Here is a 24,216-nt window from a genome sequence, read left to right as displayed (position 1 = left end):
GAGTTATCAAATGGAGGAATTGAGCGTGTTAAGTGTTCAGGGCATTCTTTCAAACTTTCCACCAGTATGATGAAAGTGTAATCTGATGATGTCTTATGAGTTTCCAGTTTGCAATAAAAACAGAATGCTGTAACATTTTCAGCAAGATAAAACTTAATTGTCAAACGAAACCAGGAGAGGGAAAACCATAATTAAAGAAAATTTCAGACGGGGTAGATACTTCCCCCTACTGGAATACAGGAGTTTCAGTTTCGATTTTCTGGTCTAAATTAGGAGGAGGATGATTTTAAACCTTAGGTTTCTTATACCAGATGATTGTGTGTGTTATTCTCAACATTTAAAATGAAATTTTTCCTCCTCATGAAAAATGCTGGAGGTATTTAATCTTACTTTGTCCTACTATAACAGCCTCTTTAGAAATCCAAACACTGGAGGTGAAGGAAAATATTTTGGGTTTACTTCTAACCTCCTGCATGACATAGTAGTGTTGTAACATGTGCTGTCAGAACAAATGCTAATTACTGTCAGGGCAGTTTTCCTGGAAGCCTTTGTGTTTGTAGCGTATTAGTTTGTGTCAAAATGAATCTCATCCCTGCAGATGCACCAGAGGGGTTTTTCTTAATGAGATAAGATATACCATATGTTTGTAGACTTAATGTGGACAAGGAAATTTTGCACTGGATTGCAAGTCCTATTTATTCCAAGTTGCCACAGATACGCTCTTTGTGCACCTTCCTCTTGCCCTGAGTTCCTGTAGAGCTACATTGTTTCCTGGTGTTAAGCTGTGCTGTACAATTACTTGTGGTCTCTCGCTCACCTACACTTGACTTTATCTGACATTCCAGTGCATCTTCGTTCACTGGGCTTGTGTGGGTATCTAAAACCCCAAAGAGGACCTGGATTTATTCACCATCCAGAGAGATGAAAGTTTCAGAGAAGTACCACCATGATAAGGATGCATGTCAGATTGTTGCTAAGTGGAATAGCTGTATGAAATAATTTTAAGATGCCTAGGAGTATTGGCTCAAGGGAAAATTAGTGGTCAGGAGGAAGTCAAGGGCAGAAAATGAACACTATTGTAGCACTTGGTCATTTTCTGTCAAATAAAGAATGACAAGAAAAATGAGGCTGCTGAAGACTGGAATGGCGATTGAGATATTGTCTGCAATCTCCTTGAAATAGAGGAGCCTGAGACAAGTTGATGATGCTTACAAGAACTCATGAACTGAAAACTTCGAGAAGAGACATCTTACCCTTGTAAGTATTTTCTATTGTCATCTTAAATCCTTTTGTAGATGGCATTAAATGAAACTTCTGTTACCTAGTGTTTTTTGAATTGATACTGCTATGACTTTATGAGATAATTAATCTAGGCCCAAGTCCTAGTGGAAATGGGATAGGATTTATTGCAGACTACTTTTCCTATGAGTGAAGAAATATTCTTTGGTCCTGAAAATGCCTTCATCTGTCTATAACTCCCTTGTTTACTTCTTTTTCCATTCCCTCTCATAGGTTGCAGGAAGTCTTCCTGCCCTTGTAACTGGTATGCAGTCTCATTTTTGTCTTCCTTATGCCCTTTTCAACAGTCAATAATTGTATTTAAAACTATTAATTTAAGGTTTTTTCCCCCCCAGTTTGAATACTGTACCAAAAATAGTTATTTTCATTGTATAATTGGAGTACAGTTTTGGAGCATTTTGTCATGGCTGTTTCTGAAGTAATTCCTCAGTGTTTGTTTATAAAATAGAAATTTTTTTTAGTTAAGCAGAGATTTTTTTTTTTTCAGGAGAGTTGTAATTTTTGCAGAATAAATAGATCTGTTTGGAATGCACATAAAACTGATTTTCTGAATGATGAGAAAGCAAGACAGAGAGCAAAGAGCATTAACCCACTGACTTTAGGGAACTGCTTTTCTTCATACTTACAGGGTTATAAGGTAAAATTTTGTTCAGCATGCATTACTTCCTTTACAAGACCAAGTTGAAGCCCTGATTGCTACAGTATATAAATTAATTTGAGATAATTTTTCATGCTGTTTAACTATTTAGACCTTTATTATTCAGTTCCACCAATTCACTAGTCCTTGCAGAATTATGAATAGGACTTGTACATTGACGTTTTGAGGAGAGAAAGTAGAAAAGATGTTTATTTATATTTGTAGTTATTTGGAAGAGACTGACTGAAACTGAAGGATGACAGATTGTTTTTATAAACTAGAACAAAGAGTTATAACTGGATTAACAGGATGCTTCTCCTTCTCCCAGGGCCTTCAAGTTACTCCATCTTCTGATTTATCAGGAGAGAAATTCTGGAAGACTTCCGAGGACTGAGGTTCAGGAATATGAGAGATTTCTTCAGTTTGAGAGAGTTGCAAAGATTTTATTTGCAATTATAGTATGCTCTTCAACTTCTCTTTTAATTTTGGCATTAAACTTTAACTTCTGTTTTCAGCTTTTCTTTGCTTAAATAAATAAAAGGTTTTGCACTGTATTGTGTTAAAATGTTTTTATTTACACATTTTTTGAAATTATTTATGAAACATAAAATGAATTTGCATAAAAGCAGGGACATGAAGCATAATTCATATTTTAGTGTTTTCCTGCAAGTTGTAAAAGTATTAAGAAAATAAATGGTATTTTAATACCCTTGTAAAATTTTATGAAAAACTGTTCAAAATAATTAAAATCACTTTTCTGTCAAATGAAAATTCCATAGCACAAGTTCCTTTTAATCACATTGATATTTTTGTCCTTAATGCAAATTGCTTGTAATGTAGTTTCCATATACAAAAGTATATTTCAGTGCTGTTTCTTAATATTTACACAGTTTTTTAGTAATACTAATGACATCAGGGAAGTTGACTCAAGTTGTCATAAGCATAAGCAATATTCCATGAAATATTCTTTGATAATTAAATGGAGTATTGTTATCTGTGTGATTTTGGTGAGCAAAGAATGAAGGAATCTTACACAAAACTGTTGAATTCAAGACTTGAAAGTACTGAAAAGCCAATTACATCTTCTAGGGAAGTCCCGGAAACATCAGAAGCATTCCTCTGAAAAAGCTGCAATGCACACAAGCCACTCAGTGACCTGAATCTTTTTACTTACCCATCAGTTTTCTTTGCTGCACTCTTTGCTTTCATATATTATTGAGCACTTATTATATGTATATGTACACCTGGATTTACATATATATGTGTACATATGTATTTATAGCTGTAACATGGCATAGAAGTTGTTCAGCATTATCTCATCTTGCTTTCAGATATCTACTCTTCACCTTCTTAATTTCTGGAAATACGTTGCTCCACTCTCCCCCTGTTGCTGGGCCAATCTGTTGTCTGTGAAAGTATTTTGTACTTGCTGCAGGGTAGCTGAAGCGAGGGAGGACTGTAATGAACAAGACAGACAGTATTTGAGTTTGGTTTTACAAATTGATGACTGCTGCTTTGCACCATGGGAAAGGTCCAGAAGCAAGCAGAAACTTTGGTTGAGCCCACACACAGAGGACTTGGTTACTTCTGTGCTGTGAAGCAGGACTGATTTTGGCTGCAGTGGGAAAGCAGTTAGAAATTTTTTCCATTAATTTAAATATTTTTGAGTTGTAGTTTTTGAAAAAAAATCCAAAGTTCCTTCTGGTGAAGTAACTGGAAATAAAGACAATAAAAATATAGACCTGAATTTTAGTGCTTTAAAAAGTATGCTTTTGAAGCACTTGGACAGATTATACTTTTAAATTGTTAATTTGTTTTTATGTATGTCTCACTTAAGAACAAATGAATTATTCACAATCTCTGAGCAATTGTCTTTATTAATATATAATGTTGTTTTTCAGGCCTAATTGGGTAAAGAAACCTTACTATTTTACATCCTTTTATTCACTTTAAACAAGTAGGGGAATCCATGTGAAAATAACTAGTAGTGAGTTCTTTGAATTGTTTATTAGCTAGCAGTGCTTGCCATGATACACTGTTCTGTCTAGGGTTGGTTCATAAAGCAAGATATTTGGAGGCATTCCAAGCAGAGCTGAGGAAAACAGGCATGGTATTAAGAGGACATCTCATACTTAGTTTGTGAGGGGTTGAGGAATAAAGGAGCATGAAGAAGGGCAAATGCTTTGGCAGAATATGTATAATGGAGAGAATTGATTGATAGGAACCAGTGAACTATAAATTCCTATTTATATTTTGATCCTTTTGTGTTTGAATCTTTATTTTAGTTATTTACTTGTACAAATTAATCTTTATTGCTTAGCATGACTTGTTGTAATATTACTTTTTTAGCTGCAGTGGACCCATTCTTTAGCAGACATTTTGTTCTGGCTTAGAGTTATAAAACTATTAAATTTCAGGAATATGTTTCAATATAGTTACAATAGTATACAAGTCCTCATGAACATAGTTAAGTTTTACTCAGATACGCAGTTTGTGTGTGACTTGCAAGTGGTAGAGTTTATTCTCTGCTGTTTTTCCCTGGTTGCTTATCCTGCTGGAAGTTTGTGGTGCCATTTATTATCAACTGTATGAGTGGATCTGTTGGCCTAAGTGCTCTCTATAGGCTTTGATAAAATGAGGTGATTTACTTCTTTAGTTAGTGGAATTTTGGCTAATTGCGCCAACCTAATTTTGGCATATTTTAGAACAGAGTAACCTTGAGAGAAGGTGTCAGTCATGAGCAGCTGAGCATATATCTACAAGTAACTGTATACTGTAGTTGAGTAGTGATATATTGCTGCATGTGTTTTACTCTTTCATGTATTTGATTCCCTGTGAGGGCTTGGGACAGTGTGAACTGGATTCTTATGAGCTGTAGAATCTTCCAGATCCCTTTTGTTCTTTCAAGAGGTCAGTGTACCCTGCCTGTTCTAGCTTCATTTCTCTATTCCTTAAAATTCACACTGGAGTCACTTATTTGAGTATTTCCAGATTAGGTTTAGTTGGTCAGAAAAGGGTTTGCTTGCTGTGTACTTACGTGACGTAGCTGAAGCAGGGCTTTCTGCTGTCAAAACAGGTGGCTTTGCTTTTTCTTTTCCAACCCAAACTGCCCCTTCCTGTCTTCTCTTTTTGGTCTGCATTGGCTTTCCTTGGACACAGTTAAACTGGCTGGGAACTAGACCCATGACAAACTGAATTATTTAACTCGCTGCACTCATCTTGAGAAATAGAGAAGAATATGAGTGCTGATGTGGGGATAAGAGCAGGTCAGGGAGGAAGGGAGAAGCAAAGGTCTGTTAAGTGCCAGATAGCACTGAGACTGCTTTAGCTGTGTAATAACACATGCTCATGATAAGGATTTGTGAATTACTTTTTGCTTAGCAGGTTAGGGATCATAGACAGATATGGGATATGGCAACATGCTTTTCTATTATTTTGCTTCCTAGTACTGTCTTGAATGACCTTGATTTACTATAGACAGTGCAGTTCTACAAAATCAGTTCTCTCTGTTTCAATTTTTATTTCACTCTCTAATATACTGTTAGCTTTCTGAGCTAATTAGAATAGTTCATCTGAAACGTTGGATGCACTTGGGCTTTGCCCCCGTCCTTTGCTTTTCATATGTAGACTTTTTGTCACATTTTCTATAATCTTACTTTTTTTTTTTTCAAGTACATTTGTAGTTCTTAGTAATCAAAGTGTTTAAAGTCATATCATATTGATGCAATGGAGAAAGTAACTCCATTGAAGTAAATCTTCATGACCTCCACTGAAACAAAATTAATTTCTTGAAAAATCTGTCAGTTAACCACACAAACTATAAAATGAAAATTCTTTTCTTATGAACTGGCACATATTCTAGCTTGAATAAAGTATGGGCTGTGATAAAATAACTTCTTCAGTTTGATTACAGATATAGAGTAGTAATAGTCCTGGATACTTAAATCCTAAGGATGTATTAGTTGACAAAGTAGGATGTACCTCAGCTTTACTGTCTTTCAGGAAAAAATTAATGTAATTCAACTAAAATTGTTTTTATGGATAACTTTAAAAAAGGCTTCTATCTACTCGCAGTGGAATAAGCCTAATTAAAGTTAGAATTCTCGGGCTGTTAATAATAGCTGTCACAAGCGAAAAAGAGACATTAGGATTATCTCAAGTATATCCAACTGCTTAATTGCCTGTTATTTTTAGCTTTGTATGTGAGGGAAAATCAGTATTTTGAGTAATGGTGATAATTACTTGTAGTCTCTTATGAGTGTCTGTTTAAGACAAGGCAAAAAAAACCCCCAACCTCCCTTAACATCTGAAATTTTAAGGTCTATTAGTCTTTCAAATTTTTTAAAATTTTAAGTGATCTTTAAAGAAAGGACAATCTATATAACTTTTTTTTTCAAAATAGCATCTGCATATGAAATTGCTGTGCTCCAAGTCTGAAACCTGTCACTTTACCCTACATAAATACATGTTTCAAAACAGACTCATACCTCATTATATTTTCATTGTAAGTGTAACATCAGTTGGTGCATTTTTTGATCAGTGTTTGACTTACAAGCTTTAAAAAAAATTATCTAAATTAAGAAAGGTTGGCTGTGGAGAACAGCTTAAAGAGCAGCTATGAATAAGCAAACCCTTACTTTCTCAAAGATTAAAATCAGTGTTGGACAGAGGATTTTTCAGACCTAACAATTTTTGATGGCTGGTAGTAATAGCTTCAGTGTACCACTGTTTAAATCAAATGTTCTTTTCTTAAAGATGTATATGACTGGCTGTCCTGTGAAGTAGGGAATTAAATGAAAATTTTTAATCTCTGGTGGCATAAGATAGGAACGGAAAAATTGGCAGTTGCCAATTTATAAAAAATGTTTTTGACTACCTCTGTAGGTGTGAGATTCCAATCATCTTTCTACTCTTTCTAACATTACAAAGTTTTCTTATTGATGTTGGAGCAAAAATAATTGGATTATGTTTCCTTAAACTTACAGCTTCTTGTTATTTGTTGTACTGCACTCCCCATTCTTGTGAGTGGAGGCATCTGTAGGTGGAATTCAGTGTTTTGGGTTAATTAGCCTTTATTTTAATTTGTTTTTTTTTTCTGTTTGTTTTAAATATTTATTGCATGCTTTCATATCATACCAAAGATGTGTGTCTTGAGGATACTGACCAGCACACTACGGTGTATGGCCCACCCTCCATTGAATTTTTGTGGAAAAGCTGTGATTTAGAGTGAATACTTTTAAAAAAAGTAACTGGGGAGTTCAAGCCCTTGTAAAGCCCATCTTTTAGATGGCTGTCATAGTTTTGCACTTCAGAGGAAAAGCCAAGTAGGAACTTGAAAGTTACTAATAAAAATTTCTTCAACCATATTAGTGTCTGGAAGTCTATCAAAGAGGCAAAAAGTCTGAAAGAGATCTGGTGGAACCTATAAAATACCACCTCATAGCAGGAGATTGTATGGATTTTTGCTTAGATATTTCTTGTGAGGAACTTTCTAAATCCTGTCTTACGGGCAGAATAAGAGGTGTTCATTTCAATTTTTTCTATAAGAGATATATATAGAAGAAATCTCTGAATTAATAAAAAAATTCTTTGGTCAAATGGGACTACTCAAACTTCTGTTGTAAGTAATCAGAATAAATAAGTCAGCTCTAGACTTACTATTGATTTGAAGTGTTTGATGTTTTCACCTAACTCAGATTTGTCTTTTAAATCATTCAAGTTTGTATCATTCAAGTTTGCTTTTTTTTTCTTCTCTGATGTATACTAAAAAGAACTTGAGAAAAAAAGAATTGTAGTTCCCCATGTATATATTAAAACAAATCTGTCAATGAAAGTCTTCTTTTACTGCCTAGGATGATGTGGATTTAAATTACCTGCTTTTAAAGTTTGTTTTGCATCTATATGTGTGTTTCTAAATTTTCAGATGTATCTGTCTAAAGAATATGTGGTATTTAATGATGCTTAGTGCACACTCCCAGTGTTTTAAAAATGAAATTAATTTTATAATATGAATGCTAATGCAAAAACCGGTGCATTTTCCAAGTTTGAAATACATTTTGTGGTTTATATTGTCTTATTTTTGAAGGCAATTAAGAAACTAATAGACTCATACTATGAGGAAGTAACGAGACATTAGTGAAGGGTATTCTGTTTGAAACTAGAGACTGGAAATATTGGGAATAAATAGAAAAAAAAATCTTGAATAGTGGTAGAAGCAGTAAACTAAAATTGAAGAGAAGCCAAAAAATTTCTTCACGTATAAAAATGGGAGAATTGTGAAGAAGGAAGTTAATTGCAATAAATATAGCTATGGGAGAGACATGTATTCCAAAGGGAGCAGCATATTTTAGTTTTGGCTTCTGCATTCTTATTTCTCCTCTCCCCATGGTCTCCATATAGCTATAATTAGTGATCATCTCTCTTCAGTGAAGCAACACAGAAGTGCTTATACTTCCAGATCTAAGACTTCTCAAGAATGCTTTCCAACAGACTGGGAAATTAATTTAATGGCTTTTGTGCCATTAAAAGTGGCTTTTGACATCCAAATATCACAGCTTTGTGTGTTTAGTATAAAGTAACTTGTGGGAAGAAAAGCTAAAAGAGAAAGAACAATGCTTAAGCAATGACAACATGCTTTACAAATGCCAGAAGCATAACATTCCAATCCTGTTGCATAGATCAGTAGTAGCTGAACATCTAAGACAAGATTTTCAAATTTGGTGGATCAATTTGGTGGATCAGTCCTTTAAAAAGAATTGTAAGAAAAATTTTTTGTCTTATTTTCAATGAGATACATGGTTAGTTAATAATTTATAGGTGTCAACCAATACACATAAATTTGTCAGAAGTTAGTGTGCTGAAACTTCAATTTGAATGCAATTTCAGATTGAATTCAAATTTGTAATTTAAATGTAAACCATTTTTAATCATAGTAATGAAGTAATTGGCTTTTTCCTTAGCATGGGGATATTTTGCTGGTTTCTTATTTGAGAAATATGATAATTTAAATTTTACTTTAAGCTGTGGAAAACAAATTTTTAAAAGAGAAGTGAAAAATTATGTACTTGAGCACAAGAATGAAAAAAAGGGAAAAAAGTTTTCTTGTAAAACAGTTTTTCTTCTGTAGGCTTTCATTACATTACTTCATAGAAGCAGAAAGTCGTTCATGCTTTTATAGAACATTCATTTTGACAAACCCCAGTACTTTAAAAAAATTGGTGTATCTATTGCGTTTTCATCAAAAACATTTGTGAACTCATTTGTGTGTTCCATCTTTAGTTAATTATGACATAAAAATTTACTGTGGTATGACTGAAATTTACAGAGAACTACCTTTCTTACAGTAACACTGCTGGAGAAAATCAGAGATCATACTATTATTTTTGAACAGACAGAGCAGGCTTTTTTTTTTTTCCTCGAGGTATTTCTTTATCTTGACAATAAATACTTATGCAATATATAAATGTATGTTTGAATTTTATGAAATAAGCAAGCCTTGTGGCTTTTTTGCCTCGGCAGCATACTTAGCAGTTCCATTAGGAAAGTGTAAGTCACAGCAGATTAAGGTAGTTAAGGAATGCGTTCAGCAATTAAGCAGTAGAAGAAGTAGTTTTTCCCTGTGGAGTGCATTCTCCTCAAATTTGCTTCTTCAAATTCAGTATTTGCAGTTTGTGCTAAAAAGCAGGAATAATGGATATTACTTAATTTCTGTTGTAAATAAGGCAATAAATCTGTTAGGTGGATTTCTTATTAGCCGTGAATGATGTGGGAGATTACAAAACACAGAAGCATGTAATTTTGGTTAAGGAAATTGATATATATCCAATTGAAAATTGGATATTGCACAGTGTGGGTTGCAGGAAACTGCCACAGTCACAGACACGTGGGCATGAGGGACAGTTGTTTCCTCTGCTGCCCATTTTACTTTGAGAAGTTGTTTTGTTATGCCATTCAAATGACATTAATAGGTTAAAATAAAAATTGTTTCATGAGTGAGCGAAATTTTACTTACAGAGAGTTATGGTCATATGTAAATTGTTGATGAGCTGTTGTGACAGTGGCAAATTTTTGAGTCTTCAGTCTTGGGCAAAATTATATTTCTGAATTTTTTAGTAGTTTTTATATTCACATACAAGTTGTTGGATAATTTATATTGCTTTTATATTTACCCAAGTTAGAGTTGAACCTTTGAGCTTTTTAAGTTTTCCAGAAAATGTATTAAACATATTGCTATTTATGAAGTTGTTCAAACGAGTTCGCTTTGCCATCCTTCTATTATTATGTAATTACATGCAAGACAATTTCTTTTTTTTTACTTTTCTCTCTTTTTTTTTAATATTTTCAGTAACAAAGTATTAATTTTAAAGTTCTTTCTTTTGAAGTACTTTTAAAGTTCACCCCTGCATATGCAGATAGAGATGTCTGTTTCTTTATCTTTTAAATATGTTGTAGCTTTTAGTGCAGTTGACTTTTTTCCATCTCAAATAAATAGTTCTTTTTCAAAGCTACATTAATTTATAGATTCTCTTTGAAGGCTTTTCCAGTGCTAGGGTGATAGTTCTGAATTAAGTCTCTAATCAATCCCATACCTGAACACAGGGAACCAGTGTTCCTGAGGTTTGCTTTAAACTTTTTTGACCACACTATGGTTTGCTCTTGTCCCACACCTGGTGTTTTGTCTCTATGTCTTTGTGGATATGTGTGTTGCTTTAAAAAGTTAAATGATAAAGCACAAACTAGTTAATTAAAAATGCAATGTGGGAGACATGTTCAACCTTTAATCTTTCATTTCCTAATCTCCAAGCACCTTTTGGATTTCTCAGGGAATTCCCTTATGTGGCATTCTAAGAAAATACTCATCAGCATCCTGTGCTCACCATGCATACTGGTTGCTAATTACAAGTCCCTTAATTTGGTGTTACATGCACAGTTTCTCCCTGGCAAGCTCTTTTGGTTGAGAGTAGTAAACCCAGTGAAGTGAGTACTATGAGAAGAATTTGTTCTGATCATTGTGTTCATTGTTGCTGAAATCTGTTTTTAATGCGAGCTGCCATCTTACAAGCTTTCAAGGCTTCTGTTTCATAATAATGTCATGCCCAAGGATGTGGCTTATACTCATCTAATTTCAAACTGCATTTACTGGCTGATTTCTCACCTGTGTGGAAGAGGTTCTCAGTCCTGTATTTGGCATTATGCAAGTTCTGTGAGTCAAAGATATGTTGGCACCACCGGTATTACTTAATTCTCCTTTGTACCCTGTTTTGGCCATAGAGCTTTTAATCTTCCTCCTGTCTGACTCATGAAGCAGTAATCTCAGCCTGCAGCCTATGTCTTGTTTAATTTGCAATGTGACCTGAGAGTTTCCATTTTTCAAATAAATTCACCATTAAATTCCTTAAAAACACGTCTTTTTTTTGTATATATGTGCAGTGGGTTATGAATATGAAATAAAGGCAAATTCTGGATTATTTAGTGAGGAAGAAAAATAGATAATTAAAATCTAGCCAAGGAAAAGCCTGGGTAGAAAAGATCTTACTGGCAAGCAATGTAGGACCACTAAAGGAAGTCTCTGAATGTTTTACTGATTACTTTCATACAGAATCAGGAATTAAAGGAAAAGTGTATGAAGTATATACGCTTTGTGGCAGAGCAATTTGAGGGTATTTGCAGGGTCATACGTTAATTTTGATGAGCATAGAAGTTCAGTCCATGTGACGGTGTTTTTGGACAGGATGATTTACCTTGCTTGCCAGGTCACACAAGATTGTAACAGTCGCCATGTGCAGCAAAATTATTTAGAGAATTCATATGAATATAATGATTAATGTTTGAAACACCATTCTTACACTGGTGTATAAAGATATTTATCTTGCTTCCTATTGCATTTGAAGGATATTGTGGAGGATCAATTGGAAACAAATGTAAGATTATTAACAATGTTAAAATAGACAACTTGTCAATATATCATGTATGTGAGAACATGACTGGTTATAGGAGAATATTTGAAATGAAGTAAGGTCATGTTTACGTAAGCCAGGACTGATGAGATTATTAAAGTTTTTTTTTTAAATTTTACCTTTGTGACTGCAGCACCACAGAGAAGAGAGAAGGTTTTACTTTGGTGATTCATCCTTAACAGCTCAAGAGCTATTTCTGTCGAGATTAATATGTAACTAGGACTTTTTCAATGGGAGATATTGATATGGTAATATACATATTTAATTAGGCAGTTGTTACTGAAATAATTTACATTTAAATGCTCTATTATGTCCTGATCTTCTTAGAAAGACATTGCCTTAGTGCAGCAGTCACTGAATAGGTGTTTCATAAGGCTTTTTGAAAGCTGAATTTGGAGTGGAATATGTAAGATCTAGTGTAGAAATATTGCTGTGCATCTCTGCATGCAGTCATGTGTGTATGATTTTATTTGTACATTGCATACTCGGTGGTAACCTTTATGTTAGGTCTGCCTGAAGCTGTGACATCTGAAGTAGATAGCAGCACAGTACGCTTTATACAGAGAAACACCTGTGCATCTGTGGTCAGAATGGTTTCCTTGCACTGCTGCAAGAGATAACGTTATGGGGACTTCTTGTATGTGGTAATGCTTTTTCTACATTCACACAAAATAGTGCTAAAAAATCTCCAAAATTAAAATGTTCAGCTCATTAACTGATCTCATGTTTTTATGTATTATTTTGTATATTGAGTGTATGTAAAGAGCAATCATAATTTATTGGTGATATTGCAGTCTGTTTTGGGCTTCAGCACTAGGTCTTTTTTACCCTGCCATCCCATTTTATCCCCTACCTCACACTTCAGTGAATTCATCTGAGTTTTGCTGATTCTGTGTGTTGAGAAGCAATTTCAAGATAAAAAGCTTAAGTTAAAACATTAGTAACACAATTAAATGTTTGTTTCATTAAAAAAATCCTTTGAGAGAATGTGTGCTTTATTTAATGGAGATATCTTTTGTAGGAACTTGCTTGGTGTAATGAAGTATGAAAACTATCAAGTTACATTCATTTTTTTCACACTTTATAAAGACTGAGTTTTGGTGTCAGTAGCAGGTTTAGAGAAGTTCTGAATGCAGACTACCTTTTTGTTGGTTGCATGTATTTTAACCCCTGATCTGTACTGAAAAGTTAAAATTCCAGCACTCTTTAGAAGAAGTCTATTACAGCTAAAAGACAAAGATCAGTTGTGAACTTAATTTTAACATTCTGAACAACTTCAATGAAAATCATCCATTAGGCTTAATCTTGAATTGAAATCTACTTTTAATGGAGGCAAGCTGTTTAGCATGTTTACCTTCTGCTGTCATTGGGAAACTAAATCTGTAAGTAGCTGTAAGCAGTATTTTTTTAAATTTTGATTTTATCCTTATGTCTCTGCCTTTGTGAGTGGATACAGTTAGAGCTGTTTAGACAAACTTAGTCTTTTTGCATGGTGGGAAGTTTTAGAAGCATACCCTGGGAGTGAGTAAAGAAGAGCTAATACCATGCTTAGAGCAATGCACATATTCAGATCAGCATGTCATAGACTCCATGCTACAACAGTTCTCCTTCAGGCAACCAGGCATTTTCCTGTCTTTTACAGTTGTATAGATAATATGATAAAGATCTCCACAGGAAACTGTAAGACTTCATAATTGGGAAGTTTTAGGCAGTGATCTTTTTCCCCCAGATATTGCACACACTGGCCTGCTATTTCTGTCCACATTCTTTTATTCAGTCTTTATGTTACTGTCCATTCAGATTTCACTCATTGAAAAGAAATCTAAAGTTATTTAAAACCAGAAAATGCAATTATGTTCTCAAGCACAAATGATGTCTTACATACTTTTGGGATGGGTGTTTTGTCATTTTTCCTTCTGTTTTTTTCTGAAATCCCTTGTGGTCTTTCTTTCAGAACTTTTATAGAACTTTTCTTGTTTATTTCTTCATCCAACTAAGAAAAAGAAAGGAAAAAAAAAGAAAAAAAAAGAGAGAGAGCAACATGGGGCTTGACTGCTTTTCTCCTTAAAACTGCAGAGGAAAAGAAACATTTTGCACTATGTGCATACCCAAATAAATGAATAAATTCTAAATATGTAGATTATGATTTTGCATAGCATTCTGCCAATCAAATGTTCCTTAATTGGAGCTTGTCAAAAGGGATGGCCTTTTAAAATTTCATTTGTACTTTGGAAAAGGGTTCTTTGGATATTCAGTGTCAGTTTGAACTTCCTCAGTGAAGTGTAGCGAGGTAAGGTGGATTGGTGCAGCAGAAACCATTGACATCACTGAGCACTTCCTTGTTTGAGGCTTTGCTTTTGTGATGCTGTGCCATCTTTATTAGAAGAGTTCTTGGGTGGTTCCACAGCGCTGCTCCTTCTTCATCATAGACCACATTTGAATCAAGAAGTACCAGTTAACATATCCAAAAATATACATCTTAGCTGATTTAATGAAGCTGTATTGTATTATAGCTTCAAGTAATTAGATTTATTTGTTGAAATACATGGTTGCAGAATTTTAAGCCAAAGTTTGACACAGTTGCTTTACACAGGGGAAATACTGCTAGAGTACAATAGAAATAAAACTGAGTTGTCTGAAACACTTAATTAGATCTTTTTAATTTCAAAACTTTATTATCTGTCTTTAGAAGAGATGACTTAGTGTGATGCATTGAAAGCACAATGAGATTGAAAATTGGTCTAAAAGTAGCTTATATATTTAAAGAACATATAAAAGATCTTGAATAACTATTTTGTGTTTAAGAGGCTTATGGAAATTCTAAAGATCAGTCTCTTTAAGCCACAGAAAAGCAAAATGTTCTTGGATAGATCTTCAGAGGGGAGGCAAAACAAGACAGCAGGACAAGTACTACATAAACCTGCTATTTTTATGTCTGTAATGGCTGAGCATTTGTTCTGTAACATTATAATTGGAGACTGCCAATTCTTTCAGTGAAGAAAGATTCCTAAAAGCTATCTACATCTGTTGTTGTTCCCTGTGGAATAATGACAATTTTACTTAGAGTAGTAAACTTGTGTCAGACCTGTGTTCTTTTCAGAAAGGCCTGTCCTGACTTCCTCTTTGTGCTTGGAGAACATACCTCTCATGAACAGTAATTGGAACCATTGAAAGATAATTTAGCTTTCTTAAAAGCTATATTGTATTTTCTGAGGGGAATAAAAATTGGTCATTCTAGTTTGATAATCCATCTTTATTAGAACAATAAGAATCTAGTTTTTCCAAAATATTAATGCTGGAGTGTTGTTGCTGTCCAGGTTGCATCATTTAGCCTGCCTACAAACTGCACTGGTTTTCTTACAACTTGCAGGTAGTTCAGTCACAGGGCAGTAGATCATTTGGTGGGTGTTTTTTAAGCTTTATTTCAGCTTAGTTTAGACTTCCACAGTTTAAAGGTCTGCATTCTGAGACAATCCTTTTAAGAGCAAATTATAGCTAATGCTGAGAAGCAAGATTTTTTAAAAATGTGATTCATCTGATTTATTTATCTTTCTAGTTTAGAACAAGTCAGGTAGTACTCTGTCACTTCTTGGTCTTCTTTGTTGGCTGTGAAGGGAGGTGAAGATGCCCACTTTGAGGTTTATATGGATCTTCAGCTTTTTTGTTGGTTTAAAACCTGATGTGAGAATATAGTGCGAAATGGTAGATTTTGAAAGAGAGAGACAAAAATGAGGTAAGATAAGAAAGATGAGAAAGAGAACATAAAAAGTCTTTTTCATTTGTTATCTTTTCATACCCATGTGTGTTGTGCTATGGTTTACAGCTAACTTTTCTTTCAGAAATGTCATACCAGTGTCATGAAAAGAAAAGGTGCTTCAAGGCAGAAAATTTGCAAAGGAGCACATTGTCAAAGTAGTTGTAATCTCATTCTTTCAGCATTTGTTAGGTGGAGAGGGCCTGAAGACTTCATTCAAAGGGAAGACACTTCAGTATATGTTTGTGTTTTATATAAATACGAGGAACTCTGGTACATTTACTGTTTTTTTTTCTCTAGACATAGTGAGACAGAGTGAGAATGGGTTGCTTCTTTTTTTGCTATTTGAAATATTAAAATGAAAGTTATAAATATTAACAAGAAATTTTTTTCCCAGTGGGGCACTGATTTATGAAAATAAAATAAACTCTGTAACTGTAAGACTTTTTTTGTGAATTAATATGTGTAAGATGTACCAAAGTTTTGTTTCCTGCTGTAGTAGATACATCATTAATTTTCTTTTCTATTTGGAAAGGTTTTTCTTTTCTAAATTCAAGCTGTAGTTCAGTGCTTTTCTGAGAAGAATTTTCAGGGCTTTTTCTTCTGTGAAGACTGGCAACATATTTGCACATTCTGTGCGTGGTGCAAACATAGTCATCTTCTTCAGGGATTGTTCATATATAGCTTGAGGGCTCTCAAAGTGCTTCTGATCCTCTTTCAGGTGTGAAATGTTTAGAATAAAGTGATTTATTATATATTAATTCTGGTTAACCAGGCATGATTTGAGATTTTCGCAGTGTGCAAGAAATTAAGTATTCATTAACATTTAAAGCCATTAGATGACACAGTTAAGCAATAAATGATTCATTTAGGCCCTGTTAAAGTAAATGTGCATTGGTTTCTGACTAGAAGATAAGTGGTTGTCTTTGTTTTCAATTATTTTCCTCATATTTGCTTTACTTATTCTGTGCACTTCATTGACTTGTCTTTCTCTCTCTTTTCCTGAAACAGAAGGAGAAGAAGTGGAAAATTTTGATGTTTCCAGTCTACCTGAAGAAGTACTGCAGAACATAGAAGCTGACAGTTATTGGTGCATGAGCAAGTTGCTTGATGGCATTCAGGTAAATTGATTTTTCCTGTCTGTAAGTAGTGGAGTTAACTGATTAATATCATGGCTTTGAACTACTTTAAGGCTGAAAAAGAGTGCATCTATGAAAAACAGGAGAAAAGTTGATTTTCCCATTGGAGAAATCCACTGTGAATTTGGCATAGAAATAAAAGAAGGGAAAAGGAAAAAAAAACCCATGGAACTTCTGTTCATCAAAATGCCTGCATGTTTCATTGTGTGTGCTGTTCAGAGCAGAACAGAAACGTCCAGTTCTAGATGGATGTTTTGCAAATCTGTTACCAAGCATGTAGACTAGTTGCTCAGAATCTCACTGAGGTGGTAAAAACCTGGCTTATTTATTAATTTTTCAGTTGTTAATATAGCAACCTGTAAGTGATTGCTGTCTTAATAGTTCCTGAAATTATCTTCATATTTTTAAAATACCCATTTAAAACTTGGTACTTATGCTACTTCACTGAGATTTTTTTCTCTGTGGAAAAGCTATAAATGACGGCACAATTTTTCTGTTACAGGCAGCAAGTTGGAGTCTAATAATTGTAATGGGCTTAAAAGTTTATGAAGATTAGAAGTATCTACAACATTCTTTCCTATGACATTTTAATATGAATGTTTCATTGGCTAAGGCTCATTGGGAATTGAACCTTGTAACAGAGTTCATTTTTGACAAAATGGTTCTAGGATTGAGTCAGCAACAAAAGGCTTTAACTTTTTTGAAGGTGTTTTAAGTGTATTTTTCCTGGTTAAAGCTCAGTGTTTTGTGTAGCATTTTTGGAATTCACAGTCATTTTCCCACATCAGTTCCTGTAATAAATGCTGGTTTCCTTATTTCAATGTCTCAGACCTTCTAAATTTTAAAATATTTGACAACATAGCAAAAATATGTGAAAAGTTATAAAGAAAAAAAGTGAGAGCTTGAAATCTACTGGGAAGGAAGAAAGCCAGGTAAAGAAATGCAAGCCTTCGGACTGTTTTACCTGCTTCTGAAACATCATTGTCACTGGCCTGTTGCTTTATTTTTTCCTTAGGAAAGGAAGTTCACAGATTAGGCAATTTCTCCTTAAAATTCTGTTTTCATACAAAACTATCAGGTACTGAGAAGCAAAATATGGAAACCAATTGCAATGGAATTAAACTGCATCAATGAAAATTTAAGCTGTTATATAAATGGAGTAGTGTTGGATGTGTTCAGGGATGCACTCATCCATCAAAAGAAGGCTTGAAAGATTATGCTAGTGGTGTGACTAATGATGTTACAGTTAATTCAGTGCAACTGCCGTGCTGCTGAAATAAAAGGGTTTCTTGTTTTTCTTCTCCCATTCTCCTGTTTTGTTTCCTTTCTGTGATGATACCACTTTACTTAACAGATAAAACAGTCAGGAAGTTGCAGGTAGAGTTGTTGGTAGAGTTGTTTGTCTCTTCCCTGTAGAGAAGGACTAGGGATACTGGTGGACAGGACTGGCAGTGAGCACTTGCAGCCCGGAAAGCCAGCTGTGTCCTGGGCTGCATGCAAGGCAGGTGGGCAGCAAGGTGAGGGAGGGGATTTTGCCCCTCTGTCAGGTTTTTGTGAGTGCCCAGCCGGAGTGCTGCAGCCATTTCAGGGATCCCCAGCGCAGGGCAGACGTGGACCTGTTGGAGTGAGTTCAGAGGAGGGCCATGAAGGTGATCAGAGGGCTGGAGCATCTCTCCCATGAGGAAAGGCTGAGAATATTGAGGTTGTTCAGCCTGGAGAAGAGAAGGCTCTGGGGAGAAGTTACTGTAACCTTTCATACTTAAAAGGGGCTTTTAATAAAGCTGGAGAGAGACTTTTTGCCAGGGCCTGTAGTGATAGGACAAGGGGCAACATTTAAAACAGAGTAGATTTAGATGGGTCATAAGGAGTACATTTTCTATGATGAGGGAGCCCCAAGATGTTGTGGATGTTCTCTTCCTGGAAGTGTTTGAGGTCAGGGCTGATGTGGCTTTAAAACAGCGTGATCGAGCTGGAGCTGTCCCTGCCCACAGCAGGAGGTTGGGACTAGATGAACTTTAAAGATTCCCAGTGGATTCATTGTATAATGCTATAGTTCTGGCTGATTTGCATTCTGGATGCACAATCATTTCTCTCTGAAAATATGGGATAGAAGACTCCTATGTATTGTATGTGATGATTTTGCTTGAGATGTCTGAATAAACTGTACAGGGATATGTGACATGCGGTAACTGCAATCAAAGAATCTCTGCAGAGTGTTTCCATTAACTTATTTGTCAATATAAATTTCCATTTCATGTTGCCCTACCAGTATTGCATAAGTTTAAAGAGTGCGCTTTGATAACTGTTAGGGTCATCGTGTGAAATTTTTGGCTAATATGAGCTAGATACATTTTTTTGTGTGTTTTGTCTTTTCAATGCAGAAGGGTGTAATGGAAGAATGATTGTATGATTGTATTTGTACCCCTTTGTTATTCTTAACAGAAAACTAATTTATTTTTCCAGTCTATCCAGATGGTCTCATTTTCTTGATTCTTGAATTGTCAAAGGTGTTATTAAGACATATGCCTTTCTTGCTGGAGATGTACCACACATAGTATCTATTATTTCTTCATTCCTCACTCATCTTACCTTCTTCCCTTACGTATCTAATGTGACTGTGTATTTTTAATATAAGAATGCATCTTTGAACTACAGAGACCTGTGCAATAAAGACCTGTGCAATAAAGAACATGTCACTTCCTGACATGCATACAGTTCTCAGCTGAGAGAAGAAATAAAATCTTGTTCAGATCATCTGTCGCTTTAGCAGATTGCTCTGTGCTGTTTTTTGTCATCTGGAGGTTCCTATGCAAGTATGTTTTTGGCTTAAGCTAGAGAGTTTGCAGAACTGTTCCAGTAGTTAATGTTTAAGCTTGCGTGATAATTTAATCTATTTTTTGTTCTTAGATTACTTTGCATCTTCTTTCTCGGTTGGTTGTCTCTAAGTTTAGGCTTCTAAGTGACTGCACATGTGTCATATCACAGTTTGATTAAAGTTTTAAAAATTGATCTAACAAATACCAGGAGTTTTTAAATGTAAATTTCTTTTTCTAAAATATCATTTAATCTTGAACTCTGTAGCTGTCTTATCACAGTCAATTTTGGATGATGATGTATGTAATGGTTTTCCTTTCCAGTGCTTCCTGAGTCTATGCTCTGAATTTTTTCTTTAGTTTTTGTCCCAAAAGGACTGTGCCTCACTGCAGTTGCTTGTTGTTTATGTCAGGAGTACAAATGAGATCTTTTGAAATCATAAGAACTTGGGATAATTCTATACAATGTAGGCCCAGCTCTGAGGTCAGACTGAGTTTCTCAGGGCTGTGTCCAGCTGGGTGTTGAGCCCTGCAAGGACAGAGACTTCACAGTCGCTGGTGGTTAACCTATTCCAGTGCTTCCTTGGCCTTATGTTGAAGGTTCTCCCCAATGGAACATTTCTTGTTTATGCTGCTTGTCTCTTTGCTGCTTGTCCCACTGGGCACCACTATTGAAAATGGAGGTTTGTCATCTTGATAACATAGGTTTTATTAGGCTGTGATTAGATGCTTCTGGAGCTGTCTTTTCTTCAGGCTGAGCAAGCCCAGTTTTCCCAACCTCTCAAAGAACACGTGCTCCATCTCTCTTAGGATCTTGGTGACCTTTTGCTCTTGCTTCAATTTATTCTGAAGTTTATTACCTTTTTCTTGTATCAGGGTCCTTAAAACTGGATGTGGTATTTTAGATATGGTCTTGAAATACAAGAAATTATTTTTAAACATTTGAAGGAAAATCTGCACAGTAAAGATTGAACTCTGGAACTGTTTGGTCAGAGAGGTTGTAGAATCCTCATTCTGGAAGTTCAAACCCAGAGTCCACATGGCCTTGAGCAGCTTGCTCCAGATGATTTGGCTTTGGGCAGCCAATCACGTCCCTCCATGGGCCAGCAGTCTGCTGGCCGGCTTTGTTAGGGCTCACCAGTGACTCAGTCTGAGCTTTCTGTCTGCTGAGATTTCAGGTCCTTTGGCACAGAACTCGTCTCCAGCCTGTATTCTTGCAAGATGTGCTGGTTTGTGCTGATTTATGAAAACCTGGTGCTGAGGCTGTGTGGCCATATGCAAAATATATCTTCTATGTGTGTGATAAAGCTGGTTGTCTTTACAACTCTTCTAAACTGTAGATGATGCATGAGCATTTTTGTATTTTCATTTGTGGCTGTTCATATGGGAAAACTAGAATTATCCCATGAGTATTTTTTCCATGTAATTAAGTAGACATTCCCATATATCCAGATTATTAACTCTTTTTTTATTACTAAATTGTCCTTTATAACACTTTCCTCAATAGTGTCTCATTAACATTCAAGTAAAAAGTTCACATTGATCTGTGCCACCTGAAAATGTAATGTTCATGTATAAAATAGAGTATAACTTTTCATTTTAAGTTCAAGTATACTGGTAATAAAATAACCAAAGGGGAAATACATGCATTGCATAATGATCTAACCACATGTATTAAAAATAGCACTAAAATATTAATATAATCATTTATCAGGGCCTGGTAATTATTAGAATAGTGAGATAATTCATATCCAGGGATTAGAGTGTGCTGAGGTACATATTAGCTATTTCTGTGTCTGATAAAATAGCAAGATTTATGACCTTCAAAGGGAATCCTACAGAGTTCTTACTCCTGGGTTATGGAAAGTTGTTACTTACATATGTCTGAAGGATGGATGGATGGATGGATGGATGGATGGATGGATGGATGGATGGATGGATGGAAGGAATGGTGCTTGGAAAGCCGGATCCAATAAATAACATGAACATGGATTTCAGTTGTTGAGAAGAATGTGCAGAATTAAGTCTTCTGAAAATTCCTCACAGGACCTCCCTGGTTTATTTTAGAGGAAAAATAGATCAAATATAGCTTTCTTTGTACCTTTTCATTGAACTCCTGCACAAGTTTCTGCATAATAATGTAGTTTTCCAGCCTGTCACTGAGAGTAAAATTTTCAGGAAGACAGCAAATCTATTTGTAATCAGTAGATGAAGTATACTGTGCTGTCAGTATACTTCAGCATAAAAATATTTTATCCTCTACCTAAAATTTGCAGCATCAGCTTTTGGAATTGTACATGTTTGTATTTATGATTTCTAACTCTTATCCAGATTTAAACTGTTGCCTGGCCTATGCTGTAATCCAAAAATATACCCTGAGCTCTTTTGTCATTGCTACTTTAACAGTTTCTGTAATTTATAGTCCATCCACGTGGGTTAAACTGAGTTTTGACTACACAGACCAGTAGAAAGTTGGATCTTTGGTTCTGACTCTATGGGTGCTACTCTAACACGAGAATCAGTACCTACATTTTAATAAACTGTTGGGGTTTTTTGTCCTGTTATGTAGGAATAAGTAAGGTACCGTTTTTAAAAATTTAAAATATTTTGGGCTGCAATGCTTCGTAAATATTTTTCCTACTACTTAGGAAATTTTGCATTTTGAAAAGTAAGTCTTAATAGTTGTAATGGTTGACAGACCTTTTCTTCTAAAGAAAGTGCCTTGGAGTAATAATGGAACATGCCATGGATTGTGCCAGCAGGATAGTTCAGCACACTTGTGTGTTTGTTCTTGTGCATGCACACTCCATCCTGAGCAGTACTCAGGAGTGAATTTACATTATAATCTATCTTCAAGAAACATTTTGGGTGAAGTGTGCTCGCACTGACAGTGTTAATATACTTAGTGGCTATCATTATCTGGTGTCATGCTTCCCTCCCTCCTGCCCCTATCTTTTTGCATAACTTTCTGAGCAAGGTGAACCAAGATTTTTAATAGGAGTTTGCTTAGAGAATTCAGAAATATGTGAATGAAGTACTTAAATGAGTAAAAAAGAAGAATTCAGGAGATCTCTTTGTGACATAATGAGGATAAGAAATAAGATTTGTTCATGTGATACTACACTTGAACATACTAAATTGATGCATGGCAGTTCTTAAATATGCATTGGTAGAGAAAATGGACATCCAGGTCTGTATGATTTATATGGATTGCTTAGTATATCCTCTGTATTTAAAAGTGCTGATCTCATTGATAAAACGTGAGCAAACAACATATGAGCACTTTGTGTCAAAACTTTCCATTTGCTTCTAGAAATGGTTCTGATATTTTCTTCAGTACACTGTTGGTGAAGAGTGTGTATGACCTGAAAAGATGGGAAGCATTGTGCCTACGCCTCTGCTTGGCTGCAGTCATTATGTCAAATTACTGACAGTGTTTTTTTCCTTTTAGTTTGGCTGGCTCTGTTTCTTCTTCATGAGGTCATGAAAGATTGTTTTCCATTCCTCTTCAGCTTGCTACTTATTTTTTAAAAATTATCCCATCATCACCTATTAAGAGAAAAAGATGAGGGATTTTCTTCAGCTAGTGCCTATGAAGTCTCTCTTTCCCTGGCCCTCTGTGGGAGGACAGTCCCAGTTTAATTTGTTATGAGCTTTTTTCCAAGTTTCTTCCATTCAAAATTTCTCTACCCTTAAAAAAGGAAGGAATTGCTTAATAGTTTTTAAAATGTTCTGTGAAGTCTATAATGTTAGTATTTTGTTTTAAATTATAGCAGCTAGGTTTTGAGAAATCCAGACCTAGTTGTCGTTGCAGGGGAGTAGGGTGTTATACCAGTTTCTGCAGAATAAATGCAGACTACTAGCACAAAGATTTGAAGCTGATGCAAGTTTTGATCTCTTGTGACATTATAAAGTCCTAACCTTCTGTATTGTAAGGTGAAACTAATTATGTGTCAGTCTGAGCTAGATATTATAACCATTCAGCTGTGAAGTGGGTTAGCATAGTTCACTGAAAGTGTGTTGGAACCTGAGTAGTACATCAAGGAATTTGCATATTCATTGCACACCAGTGCATGAATTTTTATGTTTATCATGGGGGTGTACATACATACTTTGTCATATGTGATTGCTTACTGTCAAGAACAGTGTTTGGAAATAAGAGATATTTTATGTGAACTCCTAGTTTCATCCTGAAATTTTTTTATATTTCCTCATTTGAAACTTTGACCATCAATAATGAGCAAAAGACAATCTCTGAAATAGTCATAAGTAATTGGGAAAATAATTGTCTTGGCTCAACAACCCTGAGCAATAATTAATGAGTTTGGCATGTTTTTTGGTTTTTTTTGTTTTACTATTTTTCCTTCGTCTATAAGCACAAAAGGAGCAAGAATAGTGGGTAACAGAATACCTTTTACATTTTCAAAGTCTTTCTCACAGTTTCACAAACTCCAGGAAGTCAACTACCAGTGTCACAGGAGGGCATATGTACAACACAGTTTAATTAGAAGAGAGTACTGGGGAATCCAATACAGATCTTTCCAGTTTAGGTGAGTCAGCACAAGTAGAAGAGTGACCCCCAGCTGTGTTCATTTGCAGCTGAAATAATGAACAGAGA

General features: G+C 35.1%; 1 protein-coding gene across 2 annotated transcripts in view; it reads left to right on the top strand.

Annotated features, from left to right (window-relative positions):
* Positions 1-24,216, top strand: part of TBC1D22A (TBC1 domain family member 22A) — a 140,311-nt gene that overhangs the window by 34,143 nt on the left and 81,952 nt on the right. The window contains exons 9-10 of one of the 2 annotated variants that reach the window (XM_041474592.1): positions 1,513-1,543; positions 2,265-2,482. In XM_041474592.1, the coding sequence (XP_041330526.1) occupies positions 1,513-1,543; positions 2,265-2,466 (233 nt within the window). In that variant the 3' untranslated portion in view covers positions 2,467-2,482. Of the gene's footprint in view, positions 1-1,512; positions 1,544-2,264; positions 2,483-16,657; positions 16,768-24,216 lie in introns of those variants that run through there. The other variant, XM_041474591.1, reaches the window with a different exon arrangement.

This window comes from Pyrgilauda ruficollis, unplaced genomic scaffold (genome assembly GCF_017590135.1).
Source record: "Pyrgilauda ruficollis isolate IOZ18807 unplaced genomic scaffold, ASM1759013v1 scaffold33, whole genome shotgun sequence".
NCBI classification, from domain to species: Eukaryota; Metazoa; Chordata; class Aves; order Passeriformes; family Passeridae; genus Pyrgilauda; species Pyrgilauda ruficollis.
Note: the sequence above shows the minus strand (reverse complement) of the source record. Positions and strands in the feature narration are given on the sequence as shown.